Raw genomic sequence first — 23108 nt, 5'->3', positions numbered from 1 at the left:
ATTAAGTCGGAGGTCCCAAAAGTTAAAAAAAAGTTAAAAAAAAAAAAAATTGAAATAGGCCTGCGGCTCATGGGTCGAAAACCGGACACTCAATTTTGCCGACGTCGGTTCTCGAGCCCGTTGACAGCCACGGGTTTGTAGACCGGACGCCGGCAAAATTGAGGGTCGTCTGTCAAACCCGCTGACAGCCACCGCTCTTGTCAAAAAAAGAGGCGCTAGGGACGCGCTAGTGTCCCTAGCACCTCTTTTTACCGCCGGCCCTAGTTTTAATAAATTAAAATACTGTATCGCGTGCACAGGAGAGTGGCCTGTGCGCTCTCCCGCGATTTTACTGTATCAGCCCGCAAGTTAGTAGAACTTTTGCACATGCTCAGCAGAGCTTAAAGTTCCCACACGGGCATTGCCTTGTAAGCCTCCTCAGTCCTGTTTTGTGCGAGCACAAGCATGGACATGTAGTCACTCTCCTCGTAATTTTTTCTTTAATCTTTAAAATTCTATATTTCTATCTCAGTATATTCTTTAAAGTTGCCTTGCTGCCCCTGCAGCCACCATAACAGCAATTTTCAGAGCTACCTAAAAAAAAGAACATTTTTTCCAGAGGCCTTGTGTCCTCAGCATGTCAGGGGAGAAGAGAAAAACAGTAAATAGATTTAAAAACTGCATCTGTGGCAAGATACTATCCCTTATTGACAGCCTTGAACTCTGCAGTCGGTGCCATGGACTGGCACATGACCAGGCAAATTGCTATGCTTGTGGTCCAGTGTCTCCATGAATCCAACATTTCAGGGCGATTTGAATTGAGTTGCAGTGTCAATCTCTTCGGAGTTGCAGCAGATCCTCTTTCCACAGTGGAGCATTGTCTGCTTCCCTGAGAAAAGTAGCTCCTCCCCCACATTAACTCGGGTCGAAGCCACTGTGTCGCGTAGAGTCAATCTAAGAAGCAGTAGTAGCAGTTGGAACCCTTGCACACTGAGTTCAAGAAGCATAAGCACTCCAAGTGCGGTACATTGGTGCCTGAGAACACCTGACACATTGAAAGCCTATGCATCAATGTGTTCAACACATGGTGCAGTGATGTGCTTGATGCACAACGCACCAAAGCTTGTAAAACCTGTGTCCCACGCTTCATTGATGCATCTTGAAAAAAACGTATACCAACTCACGGTGCATCCAGTCCTTTGATGAATGACACCATGTCACAAAGCGCAAGAACACATGGAGCAATCTCGACGCAGTCAACACTCGCATCGAGAAAACATCCACAGACTTTCTTGATGTGACTCATTATAGACCTATCAAAGAAATGGATGTCACATTCTTCCAAAATGTCCAAACATTCCACTCCATCAAAGCAATGAATGCATCAGACCGATCACCTGCCCCATTAGACTACTCTACCAACACTACAGTCCATCCTAGATCAACAAGTGAAGGGACTCATGCTACCTCTACTGCTTCCAATAATGAGAACCCTCACTCCGACAAGAATGCTATTTGAGGGTCTTTGACTGGAAATGCAAGATCTGGTATGTTCCATAATTCCTGCATGCTTCCAACAAACCACCTATTCAGATGCAAGAACCTATCCTAGTCTCTGAAGAGGATGTTCTACCACCCATACCAGCTCAATGGACACATCATTCACTTGACCAGATTGCAGGTTTGATGAGAAATTTCTTTGCCTTGCTGACTATTGTCTCAATAGGAAAAACCCAACTTCTCTTCTCAACCATTACTGCAGCAATTCCTCAGACCGGAGATCCAATCTCACCTATTGCCCTGAACACATCATCAGAATCCGTAATTCAGGGTCCTTCATCATCGTATTCTAGCTGCGGAGTCCAGTCAATTGGAGGTGATTGACAAGGGTGTATCTCCTCAAAGACAACGAGAAGGACCTCCTAATTCACCCTCTTTGTCATTGGGGTCCTGGATAAGTGAACCCCTGCCAAGTAGGTTCAGAAAAAGACTCATTTCCATATCCTCCCGACCACACCTCACCCCAGGAGGACCTCGCATACACTTAAGTTTGTGGAAAAGATGGAACGATGCTTGGCATCCATGTTCATAAAGACAAAGACTCCCGCTTGGAATTGCTCAGTCTACTTCAAATTCCAGACACCTCATCAGAGCCAGCAGCCCTTCAGTCCACAACATCCTCAGCATTGTGCAAATGAGAACGTGGGAATCGCCTGTCTCAGAAATTCATATGGCAAGGAAACATGGTCTTTAAATAGAATTCAGAAGGCTCTGGACTTCGGTATCATCCAACTACCACTCCAGTCTGTAGTGATCGAATGTGCTATGAAAAAGGCAAAAAAAGACCAGAATTCACTCTCACTCACCCAGGAAAGATCATAGATTGTTTGACAATTTCAGCAAGAAAGTCTTTCAAAGCTCCATGCTTTCTCTTGCATCACTATCCCCCAATTTTATATCTACAAATGCATACAGAAGCTAAAACCTTTTCTACAGCTTGTGTAAGGTGTTTATTATCCCCAATCGCCTTTGGATGTGGAAAAGGGCATCTGTCACTTTCTCAAATCTATATATGGCTCGATATATGGCATGCCTTAGAGCGAGCAGCATACATGAAGATGGCTATTAGAAACAGGCTGATCTAACTTGTTTAGGTGACAGCCTGTTTGATGAAAAGCTCAGAGAGATCGTCGCTCAGATTAAAGATCTGAACATAGCAATGCATTCTCTCTTTGTCTTCACATACAAACAATGCTTCCACAGATGGCTTTACCGATCTTTTCAGCAGTAGTGTCTGCCGCTTCTTCCAGCCTAGCATCAGCAGGCACTTCTAGTCAGACCTCAACAGTGGGAATGGCATCAACTAAAAACCCCACAGCAGGACCAACCCAAACCTGGGCCTAGTTTTTGATCCCTTCTTTCTAGAAATGTGGCATCAGATAACCAAGGACCTCTGGGTTCTCAAAATCATGCAGTTTGGTGAATGATTACATTTCTTCCAGCTACCATTTCTCCCACATTGTGTGCCTTTCAGTCTGTCTTATCTGCCACAGCTTCACCTAGAAGTCCAATCACTTCTTCAACAATGAACAATAGCGCCAGTCCCTGCATCCCAAAATTGACAGGGTTTCTACTCCCGATATTTCCTCATCTCCGAGAAGTCAGTACTTATAAGGCTATCTACGACGAACTGCTGCAGATAACTTTATAAATCAGTATTTATATGGCTATCTGGCGGCTGCTTCCTGCTGCCAGATAGACTGCTAAATCAGAATTTAAGAAGAAATTACTTGTAAATAATGCATAGAATGTATGGGCAGTGATTTATGGATATAGTTCCAAGTGGAGTGCACAGTTGTTAGAAAATAGTCTGTCAGGGATGCCTCCACTCCATTCCTTAGTTAAAATGTATGTTCGACCTGTGCTGAATGCACATTTTACAGATTTTACATATTTTTTAAACTCCCGATGCATTAGCATATCATTGGCTTACTGCATTGGGAGTTAAAATAATAATAATCTTGGTGTTAAAACTGTGCGCTGAAAACCAACGCACATTTTATTAATGCCAATATTACTGTATCAGCCTTTTAGCTATTTAATTCTGTCCCTATATGTTTTAGAACAAAAACCACTTACAATTTTATTAGCCACCCTCTGGACCGACTCCATCCAATTTATATCTTTTTTAAAACGCCATCTCCAGAATTGTACATAGTATTCCCAATGAATTTATACAAGGGCAGTATTAGAATCCCTGTTTATAATTTCAGGAACTGGTTCCCTTCTCATAGTTATCACAGTCACATTGTATTTGGGGCTGGATCTCCTCCCTCCTACTAAACACAGTGTCACAGTGGAAGGAAGGATAGATCTCTCCTCTAAGTACATAATAGCAGAGGCTGGGTCCACTCTAGATGGTACCGAGCTGGATCTCTCTTCTTCTCTGAACTAGCTTCCTTTTCAGGCTTAACATTAAACCATGCAAAAGGCACTCTTGATGGATGATAGAAATTTACAAAATAGACAAATGTTTATTTTACTCACCATAAAATATCCTAATAACTTCAATGCCAAGATAGAGAAAGAGCATGACAAGATCCAGTGTCAGATTAGCTGTGGGATATGGCAAAATCAGTCCTATGGAGATAAAAGTACAGAGTGAAAGCAAACTACCAAAATCAAAGTATGGTAAAAAAACAAACAAAAAAACCCCCACCAAAAAGTCATGGAGCAACTAGTACACACAAATGAATCATGGGGAGCACAATAGAAATGTGTTTTTTTTTAGTGGTCTAAGCAATTTACCTTTGTAGACAAAGATGAGGATCTCCAATACAAAGTAGGTAGCATAATACCATCCATTTAGGAAGAGAAGTATCTCCAGTGGGGTGGAGGATAGCTGTCAAGTCATGCTAAGGAACTCATGTGACAGGCAAGTGAGGGAAAAAGGAGAAAACCCTCAGACTGATCTGTTTCCTAGTCTCTGCCTGGAGTTCCCAGGTAGATATCCACTTTGACGCATGAAGGTATAAAACTAACAGAGTTGTCAAATGTGTAAATTTAGACACTGGTTCAAGAGAAGACCTTTTACTACTGGTACTCAACAGTACTGTAGAAAAAGACAAACTACAGAAGTCTCATTACAACAGCTAGGCGTCAAATTTGTTATAAATAGGGTTTGCTAAACTTACTGCTACAAACAAAATTGTGCATTAATTACTTTAGGAACATGAGTTTAATTTGTTATAATCAATAATTTGTTATGATAGGCTATACTAAAAGATTTCAATGATTATTTGCATCTTTAAATACTTCCCATTCTCCCCTAATAAGTTCTTCTATTACTCTAGTTTCTACTTTGGCCAAAAAGCAGGACATAGGACAGTACAGGTGGAGTTCTATGCAGAAAGGAGATCAAGATACAACAGTCAATACTTATTTCTAAATTATTTTATTTTCTAACAACTGTGCACTCCACTTGGAACTACATCCATAAATCACTGCCCACATCTTCCATGCATTATTTTCAAGTAATTTCTTCTATCGTGTGGTGGTATGATGCTGACATAAGAGGCTTCTATTGTGACACACATGCAAACTGTACATTCAGAAGTCAGTCATACTGGGGCAGCTGCATTACCGATCAGGACACTGATCACTGAACATCTCTGCTAGCAGTGAGACAACAGCAGAGGGAAGAATTTAAAATGTAAGAAGCAGTTTGTTTATGTAGAAAGAAATGGAACGGGGATGAGGAAAGATGACAAAGATAACCAGTTATTTGCCGCTTATATTCCCCATAATAGTCATATCCTACAGCCTCTTTTCCTAGCTGTTACTTTCAGAGATCCGCACAGACATCCTCTTATGAACTCAAATTCCTATCCCCCGATTTCCCTTCATTTCTCTGCTCCCTCTGTGAACAGTTTGAGCCTTGAGTCGGGGATTTTTTAAATAACTTAAAATTCGGATTAATAGTCCAAAGAACCACGACTTAAAAAAAAAAAGGGGGGGGGGGATACAAATTACTACTCAATGTAAATACGCTCCTGGCTCTCTAAACCATTTACCACATATGGCGGACAGAGGGTGAGCTGCAATAAGTGGAAGGATACGATTCCTCTGCGCTTCCCTGCAAGAAAGAAAGAGAGCATGAGAGGCGCTGCAGCTCTTCCTCCGTCCCCAAGCCCTTTCCCGTCTCCCGTCGTGTTTACTCCGGCCCCCTATAAAGCCGGGCTCCACGGATATACTGAGGACGTGCGCGCACTTGCTGAGTGCTTTAGACTTGGAGCTCTCCATGGACTTAAAATTCACAACGGCTCCCTCCTGCGGCCTCTCTGCGCGCCAGCTGCCGGAGATCCTAGCCCTGAAGCAACGTTTCACTCACCTCGAAGCGCCATCTTCTATCTCTATGGGAACGGATCATAGCGTTTCTACGTCACATCCTGGAGACTGACGCGCTCGGTAATGTGCACGCAGGGCTACTAGCGCTTTGTGACGTCACCTGCTCGGGGCGGTGTATAGAGCGGAGCGAGGTATGTGTGATTTTTTTTTTTTTTTACACGTCCTAAAATTTCAGCGGATATTTTTCTCAAAAGACAGCAATGCTCCAAAGATGCAAAATTATAATATGCAAATTAATTTTTTAAAATTAATTTTATTTATTCAAGTATTTATCTTTCGCCTACATTAACGCAGTGCTAAGCAAAGTTCAGTAAAATACAATCACAATACAGTTACACAAATGCTTCCTGGAATAAAAGGGTCTTAAGGTGTTTCCGAAACATCTTAATATCGTCAGTCTCTCTCATATAACTTGGCAGAATATGTCAACATTCGGGACAATAGATGGAAAATGCCCAACGCCCGCAGGGCCGGTGGGAACGTTTTGGCTGCCTTGATAATTTCCTTTCCTTTAGTGATAGGTAGGTCAATCCCAACCAGTGCGTTATGCACCTCTGCCAGCAGATGGCAATGGAGCAAAAGCTGACATGACGGCCAGCTGAGCCTGCCAATATCCTCTGGAAAAGCCAACTGTAGACAAAACTGATTATACCTCAACATTATTAGCAACAGGCAACCATTCATGTTTCTCAACCAATAGGAACACTGAGCTCAGCCAAAAGAAGGACATATCTAACAAACTAAAGGCTAGCGAAGCCAATTACTAGTAAAGCATGGAGCAGAAATCATAGTCTGCATAGCTCACCCTAAGCAAGGCTAACCACAAACTCAAAACAGTGGCAGCTGAGGGCGGTTCTGAGATTGGCCTACCCATTACTAAAAAAAGGAAATTATCAGCTAAGTAGTAATTTCTCCTTCCTTAGCATTCAAGTAAGTCAATCCCAATGAGTGGGATGTATCAAAATTAGTTCTATAGAACTCTAAATCTGGGGGAATCTCCCCTTCCTCAGCGGGAGAGCCACCACCATCATCAGTCTCAACCTGATCCACCTACATTTGAGCCTTGTCAGACCATGCTGTACCATGGTGTTTGACTGTGAGAGCAGGCAAAGAAGCACTCTGTGCACATGGACCAACCTTAGCAGGCAGTGCTGACTCACAAGTCCGTCCCTGAAGAAAGATCTGCAATCCCTGGAAAAATTCTACCCAGGATAAGGACGACAGGTCCATTCCTGGCCCCATAGGCCCAAAGCTGACATTCTGAGAGTGTCTCCCAACGACTCGGTCCGTGGATCGACCGAGGGAGGGGAAACCCCTATCGTGCCACTCTTGGTCCCACTCTCCGCCAACTGAGATGGACCATCATCAGCGAAAGCAGAATGAGATAAATATCCCTGAGCATCCAGGCAGCACTGACACAGGCTTAAAGACAGCTCTGGTTGAATGGCTCTGATGTGGCATGCAGCACAATGGATAGGCACATAGGCTTCTTTGCTGCGGGCGCCATTGGTTGTAAGTGCCTAGATTATGCGCATATAAAACCCACGCCCAAAATGGACTCACACTAAAATGTGCACCAAGGCGCGTGTCCAACTAGGCACCCAGCACTGCTTGATTGCACAACTGAGCTCGCAAGAATATGCCGATGGTATGCCATAAGAAAAGGCATGAATTCCCCTTGTAGCCTACTACATGCCAAAAAGGAAGCCTGGAGCGGGGCCTAGCCAAATGGCTGTTCAACCAGCCGAGCCTGCATTACCACCTCACTTCACAGAACTCCAGAGACGCGAGGGATAGCCGAACGCCGAGGTAATGGATCCTTTCTCCTGCTTTCCTCTGTTGTCTCTTTTTATTTATTTTTAGAAAGGCAAAACAAAAACTTACGTGAGCTCAGCCCTCCCTGGCTGAGAGCAGGAACAGGTCCTGGCTACGAGGGGAGAGGGCTAAAGCCTTCACCACTGAGCCTCTTTTGGCCTGCAACCACTATTACATTTTTTGTAGGTCCACAACAATCAAAGCTACCAGACTAAGGGCATTCTACTGAAGGAGAGACTGCAAACGTATCACCTCAGGAGGCAAGCAGTGCTATATAGACATCTCATTTGTCCATTATCTCCTTTACATTCCTTCTTTTTACTCACAGGCAATCTCCCGAAGGGAAATGCATTCCACCATCTGCTGGAGAAAATAATGAGGGACTGATTTCGAAGCAATGTCAGCTTTTGCTTTGTCTCCATCTGCTGGCTTAGGTGCATAACCCACTCGTTGGGTTATGCTCCTATGCCCAGTCTTGGGTTAGATCTTCTTAGGGTCAAGGTTGGGGGAGAATCCAGTTCAACTGCCTGGGTCTATGTCACTACCTTAAATCTTTGTGCAGCCAGGATAGTCAACACCTCCATTGTTTGTGCTAATGGAGACACATCAGCTGGTGGGTCACTTGGCACACACAACCAGGTCGAGGGAGTCTCTACTCAATCCTCAGCTCTGCGATTGTGTTGAGTGATTATCAGCAGAGTTCTCCACTCCCTCTATATCAAACAATGCAGAGGATAGAGACTGTGCATCCTTGATGGTCTTTTGAGGGACAGCTCAAAGGTTTCAGGTTGGGCCTGAGGAGACTGGCACTGGGTTGGCAACACTGTCTTTACTGGGAGATATATTCCTTTTTTTGCAGTCATCTAGGGCGAGCAAGTCTAATATTGAAAGGAAACAGAGAACCAACTAAAACTGATATTTGCTGCCTTTGAGAAGAATTGGTTTTGACTTCACTGTGCACTTTTAGTTATGCTTTTCTCATAAGGATACTGAATACGGAATACTATTGAATATCTCTGACAGCTGAAAGATTGTCATCTGGCATAACTTAAAACACCTAAGTGTGCATATCAGTAATTGTGAACATGAGACCAAAGAAGTCCAGAAATACAAGTCATCGTCCTCTAATAAAAACATTTTATTCATATTGACTATAAAAATATATATATAAAATGAATGCTAAAACAAATGAAGAGGAAAGTCTAGGGTGCTGACAGAATATCATGAATCCAGAGATGCTAGAACAGGTCCCAACAATGGCACGCCATCACAGAAAAGAGCAATCCACAGGATCAATATGTGGCAATTTGTGGGAGATCTGAAGGAATTTTGTTGGAAAACTCTGCTCATTTAAAATTAAACACTATAAATGATGCCATGTCACGAAATTCTGTTAACAGTCTGTCATGGAAAGTTGCAGGTTTCTTGCTTATCTGTTCCATTATTCCTGCCTTTCTGTGTCCCTTCAGCTCATGCTTGTCCATCACATGTCCATGCTGGTAGTAGAGAAATGTGAAGAAAGCCCAGGAAACTACTCTTAGATTTATAAGCACAGCCATGAATGAGCTTGGTCTCTCTTCTGCTCTCCTCTTCCAAAAAGAAAACCATGTTATATTTTCCTTTACATGCAGATGCAATGATATCTTAGGAATATTTTTAAATACAGTTTCTAAAGTAAAGAACTGTGCACCTAGTCATATCATAAAGTAATGTCATGTCATGGGAAGAAGAAGAATAATCATAGTATTCTAATGGGGTGTAACAGAATTCTAGTGACCACATTGGGCCTGGAAAAAAAAATTATTTGTAGTTTTGATATGAAGGTGAACACACATTTTCAAAAGGACTTTAACAACTTCCACCCTTTTATAAAGCTCAAGTTGGAACATTCCACCACTAAGATTAACCTTTTAGATGCCACTGTAAGTATTAAGCATGAGGCAACATACAAACTGCTTTCTATAAAAACTCATCGACTATTACACAACCTCAGCTCCATTCCAATTACATAAAGAACTCTGTAGTATACAGTCAGACTATCCAATATCATTAAATCTATTCAGATGAAGATCCTAGAGACAGACACTTCAGCTCTCTTTGCAACACCTTCATGCAACAGGCCCATGTTGCCAGACTAATATAGAAATAGAACATGTCACACAAATACCCAGAGAAAACCTGCTTCAATACCATTAAAAAAAATACAACTACATACAACGTCATAATATCACCACTCAAAATTCATCATCAATGATCTTTACCCTCTGCCTACCATAGATAAAAACAAAAAAAGGACCATGCTGGGTCAGACCAATGGTCATCGAGCCCAACATCCCATCTCAGACAGTGGCTAATCCAGGTCACTTCCCTGTTGCTCATTCTCAGATATAGGAGGTGGCAATCCCTATGCCTATTAAGTGTTAATGGACCTGTCCTCCAGAAGCTTGTCCAGACCTTTTTTAAACCCAGCCATGCTATTAATTCCTGTCACACCCTCTAGCAATACATTCCAGAGCTTAATTCTGCGTTGACTGAAAAAATGCTTTCTTAAAATTGTTTTAAAATTGCTAGGTTAGTTTTATGGCGTGACCCCTAATTCTAGTACTATTTGAAATAAAAGTTCACTCTTTATTTGCTCCACCCCCACTCATGATTTTATAGATCTCTATCATGCCTCCCCTATGCTGAAAAGCTCTAACTTGTTTAATCTTTTGTTCAGAAAGATCTATTCCATCTCCTTTATCATTTGTGTTGCCCGTCTCTGTACTTTTCTAGTTCCACTGTATCGTTTTTGAGATGAGACAACCACAACTGCACACAGTACTACACGTGTGGTTGCACCATGGATCTGTACAGAGATATTATATTCACAGTTTTAGTTCTTTCCAAATAATTTCTGGCATTCTATTTGCTGTTTTTTTGGGGTTTTTTTTACTGCTGCTGCACACTGAATTGAGGTTTTCAATGTATTGTCTACCATGAAACACTGAAAACCAAATTCACTGAACCACCTATAAATAACCTCTCAACCACTCCAATATTTTCATCAGGAACAAACTACCATCTAATCAGACTAAAGTATGCTGGGGCACTATATCTTGTGGTAAGAACTACAAGACTTGCAAAAAATATTCACACAAACTATCATCCCCACAAGGGTACATAGATCATTCACCTGCAAATAAACAATGTAATATACCTCATCTAGAATAAGAAATCCCATAACCATACACTGTATATTGGAAAGATTAAACAGACCAAACCAGGGTGAACCAGCACCGATACCCTGTATCAGGCCTAAATAATCAGCATACCCATGAGACAGTACTTCTTCCACAAGGATAGCAGTCTCTGACTTGTGTTAGTTCTCAAAGACAATTTAAACAAAGAACATGGGAACTGAAATGTATTAATCTATAGATTAAAAAATAATGGTCGAAACCAAGACATTGGATTAAGGATGCATTATGGCAGCCTTTAGCACCACCTGCTCTAAATCCTGATGAGATGTTACCTTATTACAATATTCCCAATATTTTCAGCATCATCAGTGTCTTAGCTGCTGATACTACCTGATGTCAACTCAATATCCACTGGCCACGTCCTGAAGACCTCCACTGTGGGAATTGTGACCACACTATACTCTCTGCCTGTATAGGTTTCCTTTCTTCAGCCTTTTACTCACATCTGAAAAAGGGATCCATATGGTCCTGAAAGCTTATGCATTACAGTATCTATTTATTGGTCTAATAAAAGATATTGGTAGATAAGCAGAAAAACCTTATGTAGTTTCAAAAGCTCATCCTCTTTGGTCCAACCCTGCAAGGAATTGATTGCTGTGAGGCAAATAGCCCCAGCGATTTAATTGTTGAAACAATGTTGGAAAGTTTTGTTCCAGTGATGCATTTATCAAGCTTTTTCTTCCATGTTTTTGTCTATGGGGAAAATCTTCTAAAAGTTAGGCCCATTATCTTCCTTATCAAATTACAACGCAGATTTAGTGGTAGTGGCCCAATGGCTTAAGAGCAGAATGTGCAGAGTCTTCCAAACATGATGGCAGGTGGGCTAGGAGGAAGGCCAGGTTTCAGAAGAAGCTAATCCAGCTTTAAAAAAAAAAAATTGACATCTATGATCTGGCAATGAATTCAATCGTCCATCTCACTGAAATTTAAGGAGGAGATTGTGTTTATAGGCAGAAATTGATTTCTTTTCCATCTTATTTTTGTGTGTACAGTTTCTACATCAAACACTCTTACATACTATATAAAAAATACATGTGCATGATTACATGCTACAGTGTAAACATTCATACTCATCAGCTTTGCAAAGCTTTTTAAGCTCAAGATTTCCAACTATAAACAATTAAAGAAATTGTTTATAAAAATATATTCTGTACCAAAGCAGGGCTGCTTCCTATGCACAATAAATAAGCTTGTTGTCATTTAAAAGTCCATTTTGAGTCATTTTCTTGCGGTGACGTAGTCTAGAAAACTTGACTCTCGTTTGTGTCTCAGGCTGTACTGGCAGAGCAGAGGTGACATAGTCAGGATCTTGTGTTACCATGCAAACCATCGCTGGTCAACTCCGAACACGAGAAAACTCTTTGCGCAGCCATAATGAATCTTCATAAAAGCGGGGGTCTCCGAGGCACACTGCTGTCCTCTTGTAGAAATAATAGTACAGCACAGCCACTGGGAAGCAAGAGAGGAAACAAGCCATCAGAATAACTCTTAGGTTCTACAATTTTTACCTGCATGTCTGCCTGGAAGTTCCTGGCACTCCAGAATCCTCTGCAGACTGTTCTACTATGATACAGCACAGTTGCTGGGGAACCAGAAGAAAACCAGAAAATATCCTGTGCTTTATAAACACAGCATCCAAATCCTTTTTTTGGCGCACCTGGAGATGACTTTCTTTCCAAATGACTCCTTGCACTTCCTGAGACTGGCACTAAGACAGAGTGGAGCAGACGTGAGGGGATATATATACATCAGAGAAGCTATGAGGACAATATACAATGATGTAAATGCACAAGGAAATAAAACTGGTGAGTGGGGACCAGGCTGGAACAAGCCTGGGCACCTGCCACTGGGCCTACATGGGAAAGGCTGCCACTGGAATTGAGAAGCCACTGCTGGGCTACAGAAGAGAGGGAGGAGGGTGGTAGGAAGAAGAAATTAAAATGTGTCAACAAAAATTTAAAAAATGAAGAAAAAAGAAGTTAAAAAAATTAGATTAGAAATAGGAACTAAAAAGCACCCTCCCACCCCAATTTTTTTTTTCAATGGCTCCGTAAAACATTTTTTTGCTCCCTGTCGAGATTTGAAAAACTGACTCGGCCAGTGTGATTCTTACTCTGGAGACACAGAACAGCATGGAGAGCAATCCCTATCAAGCCCTTACCCAGTCTCTGGAACACAAAGAGAGTCAAGAGCCCATCAGTCCAGATGAAGAGACTGCTGCTTTTCCAACGCAGGTTCTGAAAGAGAAGTTCAAGAAAATGCATAGGGTAGGAAAGGGTTTACAAGATCACAGAGAGATTAATCAGATTAAGCAGCTTTAACAAGGAACATGGAGGGGTCAATTTTGTGTATATTATACAACTCAAAGAAAATCTTCCTATATCCTCCATGAAAAAGCAACAGGCAGCTCTTGCTAATGAAATTATTCAAACATGGCCAAGCCATTCCATGCAGAACAGCAGCCACACACTAACAACTCCAACTGTCCCATTTTGAACAACAACCAGAGACAGTGACAGCTCTTTCATCTACAACAACCGGACACTGATAGTTCCATCCCAAGCAGTGCAGTAGCCACATACTAACAGTCCCATCTCATCCACAAGCAATGATCAGACAATGATACCCCTGAGCAACAGCCAAACACTGATAACCCCACCCTATGCAGAACAGCAGCCACACATTAACAACCCTATCCCATGCTGAGCAACAAATACTTATAAAAATGCAATATAGCCACCACCACCACCAATCTTAAACAACATGGAAAATAATGCTAAATATTTAAATCAAAAATATTTGAAAGAGAGAGGTGACAGTTTCATATGTTCGCTGTTTTTAGTATTTTTGGTACCATCCAGGTTAGCCAGTGTTATTCAGCTTTTGATCATTAACAAACCACTATCCTCCCTAAATTCTTAAATTGCAGTGCCACCAGAAAAGTTTTTTGAAAATGTTTTTCATTTAAAAAATGTATATCAAATTGCCAGTCAAAGCAGCTATATCATGCTCAATATAATGACAAACATTCACTGAATTACTACAACTGATCGCTCCTCTTTACTTAGTTTATTATATCCTCGCTTGTTATTGTCCCAACTCGGCCAGGTTTTGGAATTACTCCTTCGTCAGGGGAACAAGCTTGTACATTTGTGTATCAGCTTTAGTGTTCCAATCTTACTTGTACTGCAATAATAGTTTCAAAATGGCAAGCAACAAACCCTGACAGCTCTATCCCATTTACAGCAATAGCCAGACACAGACAACAACCACATCGTATCCTGAGCAACAGCCAGATCTACTACTCCCCTTGCAGGACACAATACCTAAGTGTCAATATAGAGACCATGTACCTTTAAACTGATAGACACACATCACATGCTTCATTTTCTACCCCATCCAAATTACAGTGAGGGTCACAAACCTTTTTCCTGTCTTGTTGAAATCAGACAGCAGCCCCTTCAACTAATTTTGTCTAAAACACAGATGGTGTTGATGATTTGAATAATGGGCCAGGATAGCAGAATTCAAATCCTGCTTCTCCTACTAGCTCTTAGTGTGATTTCATGCAAGTCACTTCTCTCCTGCTGTTTCATTTAGACTATAAATTCTTACTCATTGTAATGTACAAAATGTATTATACAGTACTCTGGTATAGGGTTCTACATAAATGGCAAAATAAATTATATAACCCCTTGCTTCAGGTTCCTTACCATGACCCAGATGTGGAAAGCAATGCTGAGAGCCAGATAGACTGCTGACAGGATGATGGTGCCTTTGAACTTGCGGAATAGAAGACTGACCAGGCCAGCCTGGAACACGAAGGTGTTGAAAAACATGAGGAAGAGGATGATGACATTGAAGAGAATTGCGATGTCCTGAATACTGTAGAAACAGAAATCCAAGGAGATGTCAACCAAATTATCCATGTGAGAGGAGAATATGAAAACGCAGGCCCCTCCCCCTCTAAAAAAAATAATAGAATGCCAGGATACTACAGAACCAGAAACTAGTGTAGGACAATCTGTTTTCAGTTCCTTGGAATTCCAGCACAAAAGGGGGAATCCTGACAATCTCATTGATATTTTTCGAACATTAGCCTTACCACCTACCTCTTCCATGGCTCTGTTGCCCTTAGCTACAGACTTCCTTTTATAATTACACTCTATGAGACACTGATCTTTTCAAGACTGTAAAATTAGGAAGAGGCCCTAGGGATTCGGCCGGCTTCAAAAACAGAATGCAGTCACACATTACTGTGGCATCACCAGCTTCAGAAACACAAATGAGGATCACCTCACTTGGTGCACGTTTACATTTTATAAATGTAGTCTATTGGTTAGAGCAGGGGACTACAAAGCCCTGTGACCTTGGGCAAGTTATTTCACCCTCTATTACCTCAGGTATAAACTTAATTGTGAGCCCTCTAGGGACAGGGACATACTTATAGTACCTAAATGTAATCCACTTTCAAGTGCCTGAACAGGTGCAATATGAATAAATTAGGACTACACAATATCCAGACCTTTAATATCCTGACTTTTTTGGGGAACTGGAATAAAATTCAGGGTTGACCAAGCAAACAGGAGGGAAACAAAATGTGATGCATGAGATGAAGGTCAAGAACAGGTGGCATTTAAAGGCGGAAAAGGTAAGACTTTAGCGATAGGGAGCACTACACTTACATGAAGAGGACGAGCTGAATGACGGGGGCCATGCGCAGCAGCTCCGAGAAGGAGTTGACAAAGAGGTCGTAGATCAGCAGTAAGAACTGCAGTGACAGCACCAGGCTATAGTTACCGGCCTGCAGCATCTTCCCCCCCTTAGGCTCAGTATCCGGATACAAACGAATAGGGTGCCTTCATCTTCCCCAAGCACAGAGAGAGCTAGAGTTGGTCCTGAAAAGAACAAGACACCTATCTTCACCAAGCTTGCCTGGCGTGCAGTAGCAATGAGATTGGGCTATTTGTCAGGGAAGGGGTAAGAGGAGGGATGGGGAGGTAGACGTTCACCTAGCAGCACCTCTGCCTCAGAAACTGGGAGGCGAGCGTGCACTCCGAGGGGACGGGACAGCAAGTGGCAGGAGCTTATAGGCCTTGGGAGGGGGCGAGGAAATTACCTGCGCGCGCTGGCTGGGGGCGTTAGACTTGGAGCCCCCCCCTCCCCCTGGGCTTAAAAGTCAGCGCAGCGCTGCCCGACTACAAAACCGCCCTCCTTCCCGCGGCCTCTCCCCCAGGCCGGAGCTCCAAGCCCCGAGCAAAGCTTCACTCGTCTCGAAGCGCCATCGTCTATCTCCATGGGAACGGATCACAGCGTTGCTACGTCACGTCCTGGAGACCGCCGGTCCTGGTCATGTGCGCGCTCGGTTAGTTAAGTGCCCGGTGCCGGGAAATCGCCGAACAGCAGTTAGAGTAACAAGTAGGGGGGGGGGGGACTCAGCTGGGATCCATTTAATGGCGCCGAGGGCCTCTCCTGATGACGTCGTTCATGCGACCCTATATGTAGGCGCTGCAGCCTTTTTTTTTTCCAGCGCTCCTGCCTAGGTTGTGATCGCTAGGTTTTGTAGGGGTGAGTGGCAGACGTTTGTAGCCTTGGGAGGCGGGAAGGTTGAAAGCTGGTGGAGGTAGCAACAGCAGCAGGTGCTACTGGAGGATCAAGTTAGCTCTGTCTTGAGAGATGTTAAGATGCCAGTTTAACTGTCCGTTCAGGTAGACTGGATTTAAATCCTGGTAGAGGCAATTGCAATTCTAGGCTAAAGTATTGCATTAAGTTGTATTATTCTGGTTACATAAGCAGGGAATATGCTCTGGAGGTTTCTCCAGGTTCTGTAGGGCCAGAATTACCAAATGTTTGCTTTGTGCTACCTTGTCAGGAATAAATCACGCCCTTAAAGCAGGGTATGCTGGGAATTATCTCATTCTATCAAATTTGCTGTCCCTGTTTGTCCTCCCAGACCAGTCCAGACAAGGGGGTTATGCTTGCTCAACAGTAGATGGAGGCAGGCACTTCCTTTTCTGATGCCTATATATTCTGGTATAGTAGAATAGGAAGTCTGTTCTCTGCTTTCAGCAGTGATGGCAGGTTTGGGATAGCAGGAAGAGGATTATGGAGCCCCTAGGGTTATAGGTGTCTGAAAGGGGGTGCAGGGGTTATGGTCCCCTATATGAAAATTTGGTCTGCTGTAGGCAATGATTAAGTGCTATGACTTGCTTGTGGTGGGCAGGAAAAGGATCTGTGGCAGTATGGGATGGGGACATGCGTGTGGGGTTGCCATCCTCTGTGGGTAGGAAAAGGACCCTGTGGTGCCCATGGGGTTAAAGAAGACGTGGTGGGTGGGATGTGAGCAGGGCTGATGGGAGGCATTAGGCAAACTAGGTGGCTGCTAAGTGTGCCAGAAGTGGACAGGGTGCTGCAGAATGGAGGACTGGAGATATGGATACTGTGAATTGGGTGGGAAGACAGAGAATGTGATGGGGTGATGATGTCATTGCCTAGGGTGGCTGGATATCCTCACACCGGCACTAGATGTGAATGAGAAAGAGTGAGACTGTGAGTGTACAGAGAAGATGGGATTGGAAGGGTTCAGTGAATGAGAGAGAGAATGAGAACATATGTGGAGAGGGGAGAGTGAAGGAATGGGAGTAGGATGGAGGGAAGATAAGGGGGAGAGTGAAAGGGAGGGAAGTGATTGAGTAAGGGGATGGGAAGGGGAGATATGAGTAAGAGGAAAGAAAAGGGAATTGGGTATGAGTGAGGTGGGAAGAAGGGAGGGAGTGACATTGGGGGAGGGGGGTTGAATGGGAGAGAGTGCAGGGCCTGTGGAAGCTAGGGAGTTGCCTAGAGCACCACACCTTGGGGGGTGGCACAGCAATGGCAAGACTGCAACAATTGTGACTCCCTGTTCTTCCCTCCCATATGGGTCCAGAAGAGGAAGTTGTCATGTGGGCCTGCATGGATGGGAAGAAGGAGGTGCAATCGCTGTGGCCTGAAAGAGCAGGAGCAGTATTGGCCCTCATGCCGGGAGAAAGGAGGCGGAGTGCAGTCAGTTCTGTGGGCAAAAGGTGGAGGCTGCTGATGCTTGCGTGTTCCTGAAGGGGAGAAGAGTGAGCATGTGTTGTGTGTATTATGTATGAGAGAGAGAGGATAAAGTTTATGGGCAAGGCAGCCCAGTCTCCTCTCCCCACTAATTCAAACAATCAGGGTAATTAGATATCAAAAGTTCCTGGTATGGAGAATGGAGAACTTTTTAAACCATTATTAGTTTTAATTATTATTATTTTTTTAATTATAGAATATTCAATTTGTCATTTGTTTTGAAATATTTTTTATTAGTATGATTTTACTATTATCAATCACATGTTTTATTGTAATTTTTTTATGCTTTTTCTTTTTGTATGTGTTATTGTTTTTTTGAATTGTCTTTATACTGTGAATGTAATGTTAACCGCCCTGATCAATATTTATTGAAGGGCACAGTATACAAAAACTTATAAATAAATACATAATTTTTTTTTATTTATAATTTTACAATCTTCGAAAGTAGATCATTGATCAAACTCTGTAGAATACATCCTGAGAGGTAGGAAAAAAGAAAAAAACATAAGGGGAAATCAATATAAAGAAAATATACATTGTTCCCCTCATCACATCAAAAATAAGCAACAAAAGGGGGAGAATGCCCGAAAATAGGGAGATATAAGACATCAAAAGAAAAATATAGAAATTGTAATTACATGATTTATACCTGCATTAAAATTCTATTAATCTCCAGAAGACTCATTGTGGGTTATAACAGTCAAACTTGTGGAATGTAAAAAAGCGTAACTGTTCGGGGGGGGAAACATAGTAATCTCGATTGAATTTAATATGACAAGCCAAAACTTCGGATCTCATTGCTAGAAACGTTTTCCTTCTGTCTTAGGAGGTTCTAGCTATGGCCTGGATTCACCATTCTATCACAGAATGGTGAATCTAGTGAAAACGGGGGAGGGGGGGGAGCGGGCCTGCGAAAGCCGGCAGCTGTCACACCACCGTGGTGTTTTTGCTGCCGGCTTTCGCACCCAATAGCGCCACCGTGAAAGGTGCTATTGGGCGTGCTACTGGCTGCCAGCGACGACACCGCCGAGTCCGCCTCCTTGCTGCCCTGTCTCCGCCCCTCGTATGCTATCGTACGCGATAAGCGTTAGAAAATGACCCCCTAAATCAGGAAAAAGATCTTACTGTCCCAAAAAGTTAACATTCAAATTATGAAAATACATCCTCTTAACATTACTTAAATCTGACTCAGAAAAAAATGATACCGCTCAGAAACTTCGACATTAGAGTCTTCAAGGAAATTAGTCAGATTAGACATGTCTATGGAAATAGAATTCAAAGGTCTTTGTGAATTAGAAGAAAGAAAGTTAACTCTGCTAAACATAGGAATATTCTCTGAAGAAAAATGCAGAATTTCATTGATATGTTTTACATTTGTATGATATTATATTGTATGTGTGATGTTTGTTATATATTGTAATTCGCTTAGCATGATTTTGTTTGATATGGGCGGACAATTTTTTAAATAAGCTAAATAATATTAGGAAAACAGAACAATTCAGGCTGCTATAGATCTCTACACAAACTACACAGTAGCAGAATAACTCACCAAATACAGAATAAAGAGACCATAAAGTACAAACAGAAACATGCAGACGCAAACTGAATTAGAAACCACAACAAGTCAGACTGCAGTGCAACAGTAGAAAAACAGAAACATTATCATTCCTCATAAATACAATCAAGAAGTAGCTAAGATTTTATAACTATTACACCAAGGTTAACCAAAAGCCTCAGTAATAATAATAATTAAAAAAAAAAGCTTTAAACAGTGTGGAAATGGATAATATCATCAAGATATTGCAAATTATTTGGGAGGGTGTTCCAAAGATCTGGGCCTACTGAGAAAAATGCTCACTGTCTAGTCTGTGACAGATGAGCAGTTTTGACAGAGGGAGTCACTAATAAGGATTTTCCAGACTATAGTAATCCAGAAGGATCCTAAAATAGTACATATTACCTAGTTTTAATATTTTGAAAACTAGGGTTAAAATCTTTAATTTGATCCTCTGTTTTATAGGTAGCCAATGCACGTCTCTCAGTATTGAGATGATATGCTCCTGCTCTTGTCTTCCAGTGACCCAGGTGGGCTGCAGAAGTCTATAGTATCTGCAAAGCTTTCAGATTGCTAGAAGGCAGGTCAATATAGAGAGTTGCAGTAGTCCTAAAGTCCCCTAGATCAAGGTTGTACTTCAAGTGTCTATGAAGGTGCAATTTGAAATACCCTGATTGTGGCACCTGCCGTAACTGGGGTTTAAGAATTATGTTTGTGTGAAACATTACATCCAAGTTCCTGACTCTGTCCTTAAATGGGATCGTGATCCCCATCCTAATACAGGAAATGTGTTCACTGGATAGAAAATCACCATCTGTACAAAAACGCAGACCTTCGGTTTTAGCGAAATTTAATACTAAAAGATTTTTACTCAACCAAAAGTTAGTAATTTGTAACATCCTAGTAATTTCGGTAACAAATGACAAGCTACTTGAAACAGGAAAAAGTAGTTGAATGTCATCTGCATACATTCTAAATATAATGCTGAATTGAACTAACAGAGGACAAAGGCTTCAAGTAGACATTGGACAGAGCTGCCGATAATACTGATCCCTGCGGGACAGCCACATGGACAGTAAAGCAATCGGAAGTGGAATTAGTAGCCCAAACTTGTTGCTGATGTGATTGTAGGAAAGAACGTTAAGATGTGTATTGGTGTGTTAGGGCCTGGAATAATATTTGCAGCGTTGCACTTCCTTAATGTTTGGATGCTGGCAGTTAGTGGTGGGGTATGGGAGGTTTACTATATTATAATTGTAGCTTAATATACTTAAGGCTTTCTGAGGCCAAGCCCAAACCCAATGCATTTTACAATAGACCTGATACCATACAGGTTCCAAGTGACTTTTGTTTGTGCAAGGCTTCCTCACTAGCTCCACAGCGGTGTATGTAAATGTAATATACATGTTGTAAGTGATATTTTTTCCTCAGGAGACTTCTTTGAATGTTCTTTCTCATGTAAAATCTATTTGTGTGTGTTGAGAGGTTGGGGGCACGAGGCTGTGAGTATCATCTAGGACACCTAATACCCTTGCACTGACCCTGAGAAATGTCACCACACACAAGCTCTAAGCATTCACCAATTCATGTAAAATTCTTATAACCCTCAACAAGGTCATTCCCAATGAAGAATATATTTAAGTGGTATGAGTGTCATGCTTAATATGTATGTATGCTTGGCTAACAATCATACATACATATTTATTTTTATTTATTTATTTAACACTTTTTTATACCGACCTTCATAGTAAATAAACCATATCGGATCGGTTTACATAAAACAAGGGTATAACAGAAGCAATAAATAAAAGTAATTAACAAGAGAAGAGAATAAGATAAAGTTACATTTAACAAGGAGTAAAAAACTTGGGAAGCTTAAGAGCTGGAAGGAAGTTAAAGGCCAAAAAATAATTAAAGAAGCATAGTCCAAAAGGAATTTGGATTAAAGCAAAAGATGCTTTAATCAGTAAGTGCCAGAGTTCTTCGTTTGAATGGTTGTAAGACTTTAATCTTCTACGTCCAGGTGAGTAAAAAGAAGATTAAGGGTTGTCTGGAGGATCATCGAAGGCTTGGTGGAACAGCCACGTCTTAAGTTTTTTTCTGAACGTAGTGAGACAGGGTTCTAGTTGGAGGCTTGAAGGAATGTTCCAAATAGATGGACCTGCTATTGAAAAAGCTCGGTCTTTGGTCGAGGAAAGGCGTGAGGCTTTAGTTGGGGGGTAATTCAAAGTACCTTTATGATTATCTCTAATTGGCCTATTGGAGGAATGAATTTTGAAGGGGATTTCAAGGTCGAGTTGGAGTTGGTGATGGATGGATTTATGTATTAGGGTAATTGCTTTGTAAAGGATTCTGAAATTTACAGGTAGCCAATGTAGGTTTCTGAGGATGGGTGAGAGATGATTTCCGAGGCTGGTGTTGGTCAGTAATCTCGCTGCAGCATTTTAAATCATCTGAAGCGGTTTAATGGTCGATTTGGGTAGGCCAAGGAGGAGGGCACTGCAATAGTCAATCTTGGAGAATAACAACGCCTGGAGTACTGTTCTGAAATCTTTGAAAAAAAGAAGTGGCTTGAGACGTTTCAGAACCTGGAGTCTGTAAAAACAGTCTTTGGACGTGGTATTGACCATTTTCTTAAGGTTTAGTCTATTATCGAGAATTACTCCTAGATCTCTCACCTGCTTATGAGTGATGAATGTGTTGTGAGGGAATGGTATGGGAATATTTTCTTCATTTGCTGAGATGAGGAGGAGCTCCGTCTTTGAAGAGTTAAAGACCAGATTTAATCTATTGAGGAGGTTAGTGATAGATATAAGGCAGTTATTCCAGTGGGAAAGTGCTTTTGAAATATATTCTGTAATAGGAATAAGAATCTGTACATCATCTGCATACAGATAATGAATTAAATTAAAGTCAGATAGCAATTGGCAAAGGGGTAGGAGGTAAATATTAAAAAGGGTTGGGGAAAGGGAAGATCCTTGTGGAACTCCTAAATTGGATTTTGTTAATGGCGATTCTTTGTTGTTGATTTTAACTTTGAAGGATCTATTGTAGAGGAAAGATTTGAACCAACTATGGGCAGATCCTGAGATACCAATGTCTGTTAGGCGATCCAGAAGAATGGAGTGGTTGACGGTGTCAAACGCCGCGGAGATGTCTAACAGGATTAATAAAAAGGAGAAGCCTTTGTCAAGACCCATTATAATATGATCTGTAAGTGAGATAAGGAGGGTTTCCGTGCTGCGTGCTTTGCGGAAGCCATATTGTGAGGGGTGTAGGATATTTTGATCTTCCAGGTATTCTGAAAGCTGGGTGTTTACCAGCTTTTCTGTTATTTTGGCTAAAAATGGCAAATTAGAGATGGGTCTGAAATTGGCAGGTACATTAGGGTCTAGATTGTGTTTCTTGAGAAGGGGTTTGAGTGACGCAGTTTTTAGGCTGTCAGGGTAACTTCCTTGGGTTAAAAAGCAATTTATGATACTTGTTAAAGGTTTTGCGATCGTATTTGGAATGAG

At 41.8% G+C, this 23108-nt stretch overlaps 3 protein-coding genes and 1 long non-coding RNA gene across 12 annotated transcripts in view; 2 read left to right on the top strand and 2 right to left on the bottom strand.

The window, feature by feature from the left end:
- TMEM216 (transmembrane protein 216) overlaps window positions 1-5946 on the bottom strand; it is a 59235-nt gene extending 53289 nt beyond the window's left edge. For 2 of the 3 annotated variants that reach the window (XM_029583203.1, XM_029583206.1), the window contains exons 1-3: window positions 5598-5737; window positions 4288-4381; window positions 4027-4119 (exon numbers count right to left, since the gene is read on the bottom strand). In XM_029583203.1, the coding sequence (XP_029439063.1) occupies window positions 4027-4119; window positions 4288-4381; window positions 5598-5636 (226 nt within the window). In that variant the 5' untranslated portion in view covers window positions 5637-5737. Of the gene's footprint in view, window positions 1-4026; window positions 4120-4287; window positions 4382-5597; window positions 5738-5869 lie in introns of those variants that run through there. The other variant, XM_029583205.1, reaches the window with a different exon arrangement.
- LOC115079551 lies at window positions 5913-15463 on the top strand. Its single transcript, XR_003853319.1, has 2 exons — window positions 5913-6017; window positions 14648-15463. It is a non-coding gene; the product is annotated as an uncharacterized LOC115079551 (long non-coding RNA).
- TMEM138 (transmembrane protein 138) lies at window positions 8821-16211 on the bottom strand. Of its 4 annotated transcripts, XR_003853318.1 has the most exons (6): window positions 16063-16211; window positions 15629-15841; window positions 14657-14828; window positions 13105-13180; window positions 12098-12392; window positions 8821-11862 (listed from the first exon to the last, which is right to left on the bottom strand). XR_003853318.1 is itself a non-coding variant. In XM_029583207.1 (5 exons), exons 2-5 carry the CDS (start codon window positions 15754-15756, stop codon window positions 12280-12282), a joined length of 489 nt encoding a protein of 162 aa, XP_029439067.1. In that variant the 5' UTR covers window positions 15757-15841; window positions 16063-16211; the 3' UTR covers window positions 8821-12279. The 4 variants fall into 4 exon arrangements, 3 of the variants coding, with proteins under 3 accessions (XP_029439067.1, XP_029439069.1, XP_029439068.1); XM_029583207.1 differs by having other exon boundaries at window positions 8821-12392; XM_029583209.1 differs by having other exon boundaries at window positions 8821-12392; window positions 15956-16090.
- LOC115079547 (cytochrome b ascorbate-dependent protein 3) overlaps window positions 16179-23108 on the top strand; it is a 24491-nt gene continuing 17561 nt past the window's right edge. Inside the window, exon 1 of one of the 4 annotated variants that reach the window (XM_029583202.1) lies at window positions 16179-16308. Coding sequence is in view for 1 of the 4 variants with exons in the window: in XM_029583199.1 (XP_029439059.1) it covers window positions 16620-16651 (32 nt within the window). In the remaining 3 variants the exon portion in view is untranslated. The other 3 variants (XM_029583200.1, XM_029583197.1, XM_029583199.1) reach the window with 3 other exon arrangements.

Source organism: Rhinatrema bivittatum, chromosome 17 (genome assembly GCF_901001135.1).
Source record: "Rhinatrema bivittatum chromosome 17, aRhiBiv1.1, whole genome shotgun sequence".
Classification (NCBI taxonomy): Eukaryota; Metazoa; Chordata; class Amphibia; order Gymnophiona; family Rhinatrematidae; genus Rhinatrema; species Rhinatrema bivittatum.
The sequence above is the reverse complement of the archived record's forward strand: the minus strand, read 5'-3'. Positions and strand labels throughout refer to the sequence as shown.